This window comes from Chaetodon trifascialis, chromosome 7 (genome assembly GCF_039877785.1).
Source record: "Chaetodon trifascialis isolate fChaTrf1 chromosome 7, fChaTrf1.hap1, whole genome shotgun sequence".
NCBI lineage: Eukaryota > Metazoa > Chordata > Actinopteri > Chaetodontiformes > Chaetodontidae > Chaetodon > Chaetodon trifascialis.
Genome location: NC_092062.1, coordinates 25,798,744 through 25,808,780, shown reverse-complemented (window position 1 = coordinate 25,808,780; position 10,037 = coordinate 25,798,744). Strand labels below are relative to the sequence as shown.

At 41.0% G+C, this 10,037-nt stretch overlaps 1 protein-coding gene, 1 long non-coding RNA gene and 1 other non-coding gene across 6 annotated transcripts; all 3 read right to left on the bottom strand.

The window, feature by feature from the left end:
* Positions 1 to 518: 518 nt before the first annotated feature.
* LOC139334401 (membrane-spanning 4-domains subfamily A member 12-like) lies at positions 519 to 5,907 on the bottom strand. 3 transcript variants are annotated; one of them, XM_070967250.1, is made up of 8 exons: positions 5,857 to 5,907; positions 5,706 to 5,759; positions 4,692 to 4,886; positions 4,085 to 4,204; positions 3,757 to 3,813; positions 3,337 to 3,534; positions 1,355 to 1,474; positions 519 to 1,059 (listed from the first exon to the last, which is right to left on the bottom strand). In XM_070967250.1, the coding sequence occupies exons 3-8, from the start codon at positions 4,866 to 4,868 to the stop codon at positions 994 to 996; spliced, it is 738 nt and encodes a 245-aa protein (XP_070823351.1). In that variant the 5' UTR covers positions 4,869 to 4,886; positions 5,706 to 5,759; positions 5,857 to 5,907; the 3' UTR covers positions 519 to 993. The 3 variants fall into 3 exon arrangements, with proteins under 3 accessions (XP_070823351.1, XP_070823350.1, XP_070823349.1); XM_070967249.1 differs by lacking the exon at positions 5,706 to 5,759 and having other exon boundaries at positions 5,857 to 5,901; XM_070967248.1 differs by lacking the exon at positions 5,857 to 5,907 and having other exon boundaries at positions 5,706 to 5,820.
* Positions 5,908 to 7,053: 1,146 nt separating this feature from the next.
* LOC139333997 (uncharacterized) lies at positions 7,054 to 9,175 on the bottom strand. Of its 2 annotated transcripts, none has more exons than XR_011602358.1 (5): positions 9,111 to 9,175; positions 8,201 to 8,261; positions 8,041 to 8,114; positions 7,414 to 7,631; positions 7,054 to 7,262 (listed from the first exon to the last, which is right to left on the bottom strand). It is a non-coding gene; the product is annotated as an uncharacterized lncRNA (long non-coding RNA). The 2 variants fall into 2 exon arrangements; XR_011602357.1 differs by having other exon boundaries at positions 7,414 to 7,616.
* On the bottom strand, positions 7,345 to 7,482 carry LOC139334538 (small nucleolar RNA SNORA17). The gene has a single exon (XR_011602381.1). It is a non-coding gene; the product is annotated as a small nucleolar RNA SNORA17 (small nucleolar RNA).
* Positions 9,176 to 10,037: the final 862 nt, after the last annotated feature.

Below are 10,037 nucleotides of genomic sequence, written 5' to 3'. Positions count from 1 at the left end.
CTGTGACCTCCATGCCCTCTGTTTTCATTCACTGAAAGATGACAGTGTTTCTGGCAGTGCAGACGGGCCCACGAACATCACAACATCAGGTCAGGGGTTTTTGTTGCAGTTTCAGCTATTTCATCTTCAAAAACCTCAATCTTATAGAGACGTTTCAGTCCTAAAACCCTTTGTGGAGTAACAATACTGAAACCTGTTTTCACTTAAATAAACCTGTTTGTAGAAATATCAAAGAACAAGGCTGCTCTAAAGATGAAAGTTGACTTTAAACAAGCAGATTTGCTGATTTTATAGGAAAATAAAACTTTAAGGACTCAGACTAAATTAACTTGATAGAAATACTCAAGTGAAGTACAAGTACTTCAAACCTGTATTTCAGAACTCGAGTAAATGTACTGTTATTTTCACTACTTTGTCAAACTTTAGGTCACTGCAGTGATTCAGTAGTAACAGCACGCACGCACGCACGCACGCACGCACACACACACACACACAGTAAATAAGAGTATCAATCATTTATCAATCAATCATTTTATTTAACTTTCATTTTAGCCAGAAACAGCATTTAGAAAAAGAGGAATATAATGATCCACTAATGATAGTCATCCTGGCTTAATGTTATAAAAAAGGAAAAACCCATCAGTCCATCAGTGTCTCACACACGCATGAACTTCCCTTTTACCAACAAACATGCTGACCGTTAGGCACATTACTGAATAGAAAAGCATAATAAATGAGAACAATTTAAAAAAATGAAACGGACAGCAGCATTTATAAGAGAGTGCAGAATATTGCCAGAAATACTCTAAAGTATTAAGTGCAATCTAAAATATTAAGTGCAAACATTTTTAAGCGACCCTTGTAGGAAAAGATTGACAGAGATTGACTGAATTTGAGTAAATCACTGACGTTACAGTACAGACAGACAGTCAGTCAGTCAGTCAGTCAGTCGTGTGAATAGTGTAACAGACAGCTCGAAGCAGAGACTTTAATTTAGACCACTGGGTTAGCGGTGACTTCCTCCAGCAGTCTTTTGTATTGTTCTGGGTCATCAATGCTCTGAAAGAGAAAAAGAGCATCAGTGAAACACAGACACACTCAAACCTCTAAGAATAGCACTTATTCATGAATTCATACAATGAAAATCAACATGACTCATGTCTGTACACTGAATGTGAAGCCACAGGTGATTAGCGTAGCAGCTAGCCGACCAGCACTTCTATCCCCAAAAGTTTTAAGTGAGATTACGACGACAGAAACACTCAAACGCAAAGTGACGTGAAGGAAAAAGTGCAGCGCTTGTGTTCAGTCAGCATTCAGCTTCTACAGTCAGACATGAGTGTGCAGACTCTACCTTGTTTTCCTTCTCACTGCTCCTCAGAGCTTTGATCCCCAACACGGCAGAGCTGATGGTGACGCAGAACTCCAGGACGGACAGGACGATCAGCACAGCGTTGATGCCTTGTGCGAGCATCTGGAGGGACACGAAAAAACAGTGCGTTACCTTTAAAATGACCTTCAAATTTCACTTTTCTTTCAACTTGCAACTAATTATTAAGGAGGCACATTATCTTGGAATTATAACTTACGGTAGCTGACAAGGGCAAAACGCTGCGAACGTAAGAATGATGCAAAGCCAGAAACAGAAGTGCAGACACTTCTTTGCGCCTGCCAAACGGCACTGAGTGGAGCGGGTGACCGGTCCAAGATGGCGGCCCCACGGCTCGTCAGCACCAACAGGCAGTAGTGGTCGATGTGGCGTCTACTCCTTATATCTCTATGGTCTGGTCCTACAGGACCGGCCCATCCCTCAGGTCGAGGCCCCCTAGTGGCCTGGCGCACTTCCGCTTTGAGGAATGAATTTGCAGCGTTTGTCTCTTGCAGTTGTTTTGGGGTTGTGTGTGTTTTGATATTTGTAGCATTTTTCTTCCGCATTTGTTTTGTGTGTTTGTAAGTTTTTGCTTCTGCTTCGTTTCTGTGATTGCAGCATTTTTCTCTTGCAGTCTTTTTCTGTTGCATTTGTTTTATGTGTTTGTGTGTTTTTGGCTTTGCATCATTCCTGTGTTTGCAGCGTTTTGCCGTTTGCGCTTCTGTGACCTGACTGTGGATTTCAGTTAAATTGCCACTGGAAACATTTTTATTAATGCTGTCAAAAATGTCGCGTTATTAACGCGTTAACACAAATCACTTTTAACGGCGTCATTTTTTTTATCGCAAGATTAACGCTCTTTGTGACCTAGTGAACTTGTAGTTTTTTTATAAGCTGTGGCCACTGCTAGTAACGTAAGAAAAACTACAGGATCCGGTTGTAACCCGGAAACAAAACAATAGGCATGGCCAATGCACAAGTTTGGTCTTGTCTGCTCGCTAGCTGTAAAAAAAGTAGGCTACCGGTTTGTGTGGATGTCAAGCGCGAAACACCGAAATGGATGCGAACAAGATTCCGAATGGAAAGTTTAGTTTCAACACACGGCGAATGCGAATTCTCCGCCGCCTCCTTGTCAAAACCAGGCGACAATGGATGGCTTTCGCCAGAGGCATGTGGATGCTGTTATGTTGAAAGGAAACTTAAGAAAGGAAAGTTTAAGCCATTAACTGAACTATAGGCTGAGTCCTAGTTTACAATGATGTGCACTTTGTAACTTTATCTTGGATCACCCTGTTTTGATCCCTTAGAAAGGTTTGTTGAAGGGGCTTTTTTGTCACCAAGTATTTATTTTTTTGTCATCTGTTTATTGACAGTGTTAAACTGTGTGAGATTTGATTCATTCAAATGTGAATGACTGCTCAAAGTGAGAATGTTAGTGTGAAATATAACACTACATGTTGTTTTCAATAAAAATACATTTGCACAAAGCAAGCCTATCCACTTTTCCATGTTGATAAGATTATTAAAATGATAATTCAAGGGACATTTAGAATAGATAGAAATGTGCGATTAATTTGCGATTAATCGTGAGTTAACTATTACATTCATTAGATTAATCGCGATTAAATATTTTAATCGAATGACAGCACTAATTTTTATCATACAAAAACACAGTTTATTTTGACAGCTGTGACCAGATGGTAGCACAGTATTTCGGATGACACATTTCAAGAGCTTGGATGTATTTCTGATGGACGGCTTTATATTTATGACAGATCTCATTCTGGTTTAGCTGCTGCTGAATGAACAGAGCGACTCTGAGCAGATCAGAGGCCCGATGCTGATGTCAGGCCACAAATGACGTTCGAATATTCCCTCTTAAAAAACACACATTCGAACAATTTGAATTTTTGTGCACTTGTGTCAGCTTGTATTTTGAATGCCGAGATGACATTTTCCACACTTACCAAAATAACTGCTTCGCCCTGCAGGCATTTCTCCATTATGATCTCTTCTTGAGGAGACCGAGTCGGCCTGTCGTAGTCCCAGTAATCGCTATGACACACCCACCACAGCCACATGCTTGCTATATTGATGCTGTAGAGTACGATGGCTGCGATGGCCAAACAAACGCCTGCCAGATTCAGAAACACGTTGAGGATGACCTAAAATGAAGACACGTCAGGTTAAATACAACCAGACACAAACCCACAGCAGGCCATAAACAGCGTACAGCGCACTCATGAGAGATACTGTGGGTGTGTATACCGCTGAGGAACATGTGACGTTGCATGTAAGACGCACACAACTCTTGTTTTGCAATAAAACAATAAGATGATAGAAAAATGAAAGATGACGTGAGGATGTTATAGAGCTGAACTACTCACCAGACAGGGACTGGGGAACTTCTCAGACAAGATGCTCGTGATGCCAAATAAGATGAACTAGAGAAAAGACAACAAATAAAATCTTATACATCTCTAATACATCCATACCACAATTACTGAACCCCTACTTTGTTTTGAATCACTCTCTAGTCAGGCTACCAGCTCGAGGCAAAACACAATTAGGCTTTTGGGAGCTTCATAACGACACTGAATTTGGCAAAGAAAAATGACTTCACTCCAACTTTGGGAGAGACTCAGGAGTAAACAAATGTCCATTTTGTCAGGAAAAAGAACATCAAAAATGCAAACACAACATCAGCTTTCTTACCAATCCTCCGAGCCAAAATGGATATGCAGAACTATCCATTTCCCATGAAGAGGCGCCACTGCTGCTGCAGAGGATCACTCCGAGGCCGATGTTGAGCAACCCGATCATAATATGCAGAGCCTGCGGAGGAGGAAACGCAGCGTTAAAGGCAAACAGCTGTACAGTATCACTGCAGTAACCAGGTGAAACAGTCCTGGAGAGCTGGACCACTGGCTCAGTTTCATGGTGTTTAGAAACAGAACATCACCTGAATGCAGGTAGAGAGCCGCGTTGTGTGCCAGCCTCAGTGTGCCAAGTGATAACGCAGGTGGTTATGCAGGGTTTGGAAGCCTCTATGACAGTAAACTGAATATCTTTGGGTTGTGGGCAAAACGAGGTATATAAGGGCATCAACTTGGGCTTTGGGAAACACTGATGGACATTTTCCATTATTTTCTGATGTTTTATAGACACAATAACTAACTGATTAATGGAAAGAATAATCAACAGATTCATTGACAGTGAAAATAATCCTCAGTTGAAGCCCTAATAGACGGGCTGTGCTGCAGTGAAATGAACAACAGTTCACAGAGCAACTTAAAACATAAAGTATGAGGTTGTAACTCACCCCGAGGACTGACTGAGAAGTTTTCTGGACCCTCCTCAGGTGCTGGGACACGGAGCAGCACACAGGGCTGTAGCAAAGGCCTTTGAGGATTTGACACAGTGGAGGACAAGCACTCTGGGGGTCAGCGCTCAAAGTGAGCACAGTGACCCCGTTTGTCCTGGCCATGGTCACAGACATCCTGCCTGCTGCTGTCGACTGAAAGAGACGAGACACTTTAAATCTGAATCTTAACATTAAACCCCAGACACTCGACAGGGTGGCTGATGGGTTTTTGGTAAGTACAGGTGTTTCTATTATTTTGTCCATCCCATTTAAAAGAATGAGGGAAGGCTAAATGACAGAAACACACCTGTGTATAATGCAAACACAGTTCACCTACACCACAAACCGCACCTTTCTAAAGCAGTTTCATCACAAATGGACAATTACAAGCTTCATAAAAGCATGACTCAGTGGATGACTGCGGATTTAGACGGCATTAGTTTTAGCTAGGTGTCCCTAATAAACTGGCAACTGAGCGGACACACTGACTGCAGGGTGCAAGTCATGCTGGAACCTGTTTTCACGATTACTCCGCATCAATCAGTAAAAAGGTGTAACTGCTATTGTTATAACACCATCCGCAAGCATTATGTAGGTCACATGTGTTTATCCGCAACTTTAACATGGAATAACCTCACATTTTGCAGCCTCAGACCTCTGATATAGAAGCTCAGTGTTACCGAACTTTGCCTCCGCCTCCTCTCCGCGTCAACAAATAGGCCCACTGAGGTCCAGTTTTTTTTAACTACGCACATCTGTTCAACGCCACTTCTGGGAAACCGTAACGTCACGCGCCGCCCAAAAATGGTTGTTTTCATGGAATTAAGTTAACTGGAATCAGGAAAAAAAGTGTCTGACTGAAGAAAACAGTTTATCTCAATCTAAAATATACAGTAATGTTAGGACCATTGTGAAAAAGCAACCGTTTGAGACATTCATACGAAATAATGAAGTCTGATCTCCGCGACTTACCGAGAGGGGAAAAAGTCACTGTGAAGTAGCAGAAAGACAACTTATTCCGACGGACTGTAGGATGTGTTTTAAACTAACGTTAGCTACGACATGTTAACTCCAAACAACAACAACAACAACAACAACAACGTACGGTTTCCAAGTCTCTCACCGGGTGAAGCGTCTCTCTGTGGTCTGTCTGCGGCCGCTGAGGCTCTACAGTGGAATGGGCGTGTCCTGCAGCGATTGTGGATCTACTTGCAGAGATGCTGTTCACTCTTGCAGCACTGTGCTCAGTGCTGCCACCGGTGGTCGGAAGCTATATTGCATCAGCTAAGCGTTAAAGCCGATTCTTGACATTGAAAATAGTGACAGAGATAACGGAGAAAAAAAAAACAACCGTTAACTCCGAACAGAGATAATAGGATTGTTATTTGTCAGTAGTTTATGATCCTTTGTATCCTCAATCCTCAGTGTCCTGCCATGTCTCGTTACTCTTCCTACCATTTGTGGTGTGTGTGTGTGTGTGTGTGTGTGTGTGTGTGTGTGTGTGTGTGTGTGTGTGTGTGTGTGTGTGTGTATGCATGTATTTCGGGGTGTGTGTTAATACATACGAAAGGTGGGAGGGATGGGTTTTTAATGTTCCGTTTTTATTTCTATTGTTTTTAACCCTCGTAAAGCACTTTGTGTTGCATTTCATTATGTATGAAAAGTGCTATATGAATAAAGATTGATTGATTGATTGATTGATTGATTGATTGATTGATTGATTGATTGATTGATTGATTGATTGATTGATTGATTGATTGAAAGTACTGTGGTAGTATAACTTCCAGCCACGAGTGGCAGCACTGAGCACAATGCTTCTCAGCAGCGCTCCGGTCAATCAGTATGAGCGAAAACGTTACGCGCCATCTTGGATTTTTACATGGGCCTCATCGATTTCAACAGAAATCATCTGCATTTTATCGGGACTTAAGTACAGTTTTGTGTTTTAAACCCGCCTGACGCATATTTAATCTCTCCTAATAAGTTGCCTATAAATTCCTCTACCCTCCAGTGAATACTAACTTGAAATATTAATCCATTGCTTTTATTTGACTTTGACTTTATTTTTGTCTTGTCCAAAAATAAAGGGCATTTCATGTCTTTGGATCTCAGCTATTGCAGCACAGTAATATGTCTGATTACTTCAATGCAGGAATTAATTTAGGCACAGCTCAACATCAAAATATACACAACAGGTAACGTGTAAAAATAGACATATTGAGATGATTAACTGTGTAAGAAAATAGCATTAGCTATGCAACAGAAGTGTTTTTAATGACATTTCTTGTGCAGTGGGTAGTTAAATAAAACACACTCAGTTACATTTGGCCTTTTATTTAATACTTTGGTCAGTCAATTACACAAAGGTGTATACTGCTGTCTTGAGACATGCTTTTATATTTTTAGGCATGTCTTGAAGCCCTTGTTTCAAGGTGTTCGGATGTAACCTGCTCACTTTCCACCATGTCTTCAAGGCATACGTGTCTGCCGATGTCCTCAGATGTCTTGCCCTGAGCCTGGGGTACTACACTGTGAAGGCAAATTAGAGTTAAGATGTTACGTTAATCCCCAAAGCCAACATTTAATCTTTTACCAGCTGTAAATAAAGGGATCTGTTGGTAAACTACATCAGTCCAAATCCCCACTGTTAGAGGTTTTGAACGCAGATGAGAACGTTGACCTTTTATTCTCTGCCGCCTTATGACACAGGCTTGACACAATGTCAGACTGCAACGCCTCAAGGGGCATGTTGGACGAGAGCAAAGGAAACACAGGAGCAAACAGTCTGCAGGTATCACGTCAGCTTGGATCCTCACCTTACTGGGAATCTCTGCCGTTGCTCCACAGGTTCATCTGGTCCATCAAAAGCGAACCCCTGGACCTCTATGTGATGAAGCCCTTCATTAGCAGGACAGAATCAATTAACTGCATTTTTGTCTTACTTCCTGTGCCTCCTAATGTCTCGTACTTGCTTCAAATATGGGCGTACTGCACAATTTCATTATCAGAATAACAACATTTATTTGAAACTGAAGATTTCTACGACTGAGGGTTGACCACATGAATGACCACTGACGGCCGGTTCATGGGAATACAACAACCTTGGGGTACGCTGAGTCTAAGTATCTGGCCCGGTTCCATACCCAAAGGCCACTGCACCGTGGCAGTTGAGCTATCGTGAGCCAGTTACTTACTGTTTGCCCACTTACTGCACAACAGAGACACTGCAGTCAGAGTTGTGTCTCAAGGAGCAATATTAACTCTGATGTGTCCAGTTACAGAGCACAACTTCAACAAGACCAGTTACCATGCTCTGAAACGCTGTCACCTCAACGTCTGAGACCAGCTGTCCTCAGGAGGGCAAAGCCACGCATCTTCTCACTGTGCATGAACAAGAGCAAGACATCAGAGGACAGAGGGGACGTTTATTTCAACCAAAATCATACCCCTAGAATATTCTTACATACCAAAGATGATGGTCCATCGGTCCATTAACCCTAACCCACGAAACCACGCTGAAGGCCACATCTGTGAGTGAGAAATTAATTTACCCACATTATTCTGAAGGATAATAATAATAATAATAATAATAATAATAATTATTATTATTATTATTATTATTATTATTATAAAAAAAACTTCATGTCACACTGTGGCTATGACGACTGTATTACGAGATGTTTATGGTGAGTATTTACCACAGTGCTCTCCCTGGATTTTTATTTTCCACGACCTCTTCAACTTCCTGTCACTTCATCTATTGATCACTTTGTCACAGCCTTTCCATCAAGTCATGACAAACCATTTAGAGTTGCAATGAATAACAATTTGTTTGAAAATGAATTTAAAAAAACGGCTATCGTCATGTAAGTAATTCTAAATTATATGAATACATGCAGCTGACATTTATCTTTTTAAGATTTTTCACAGGACTGTAAAGTGCACCGCCAGCAGGTCTGGCAGGTATGACTGAGCCTGTAATAAGAAGTTAACGCGAGAACTGCGACGCCTCCCTGAACGTGAACTCGAGACAGCCGAAAACTTAAAATAGCCTGTTGCTGAACAAGTATAAGGCAGGTCACCCAAAGCAGGCAGGTATTCACTAAACATGAGAAACAACACTCGATACGAGCATTTGTGTTGAAGTAAACCTCGACTGTGACAAACATTAACATAAATTATTGTTTGCGTTACACAAGAAATGTGTGAAAATATGATAAATATGCCAAGATGTCGCGTTCAGTTTTTAAATTTACGCTAATATTTCAATTATAAAATACATTTAATTTGTGTTTAATTAGCAATGTCTGACGCCACGTATTAAAATGCAATGGCTATGAAATTACTTATTATGTATACAGTCACAAACTCACTCACTATACTGTCCGCGTCGCAGTTTTCCTACCGACGCACGGGGACTCGGTAAAAACCAGGTATTTTACCCAGGGGCGGAGACTTACGTCGTACGTCACTCGCATTCTAATTCCAATGCATTCTCAATTCGACTATCATAACTTTATATTGGAAAACACGCACAATTAAATAGAGCTAAAATATTCAAGACAAGAAGACAGAGTGAATTATGTCCAGCAACATTAAATCTACTCAGCTCAAGCCTGAACAGGTTTTCAAAGCAGACTATACATACCTGTGAGAGCACGTGCACAAATTATAGGAACACACGACTGATATATTTTGTATACCTTCACATTTGACATGTATCAAATAAACAGAGCTCATGTGTGCGGTTATTTGTCAGACCTTGTTCATCTTTCCAAGCTTTAGAAATAAAAGTAGCTCATTCTTAACCACGCCCACCCGGGTGAAATACCAAGCTTTTCGGGAGCCCCCGTTCATATGAGGTCGAGCCAGGTCTGTGTGTTCAACTACGGAACCTAAGAGCGGCCAAGCTTCATGGTTTCGCGAACAAACCATAACGAATGGTTTGGATTTAGCCACGTTAATTTCAGAATTTACTAACTCTCTTAGATATTCTCTAAATAGTGATGGTGCCATAAAAACGTTTAAGATTATTTTAATTAATGGGCTCACAGAACTGATTTCTGAAAAGGTCAGTAACAATATTTAACCCTGTTTTAATTTAAAAGAACTTGTTTAAAATGTTATAGTGTCTGTAGAAACAAGAAAGCATAAGGCCGCACTAAAGATTTGTGTTTGATGTTCACATCAGCTGGATTGGTGAGACTGAGCAGACTGGCTTCAGTCATTTTATTTAACTTTCATTTTAGCCAGAAACAGCATTTAGAAAAAGAGGAATGTAATGATTTACAAATGACAGTCATC

Coding starts and splice junctions, on each gene's coding strand:
- LOC139334401 (XM_070967250.1), bottom strand. CDS start 4,868: ATGTCTGTGACCATGGCCAGGACAAACGGGGTCACTGTGCTCACTTTG. Junction 3,535..3,756: donor AGTTCCCCAGTCCCTGTCTG/GTGAGTAGTTCA, acceptor TCTTCATTTTAG/GTCATCCTCAACGTGTTTCT. Junction 1,060..1,354: donor GCAGTGAGAAGGAAAACAAG/GTAGAGTCTGCA, acceptor TTTCTCTTTCAG/AGCATTGATGACCCAGAACA.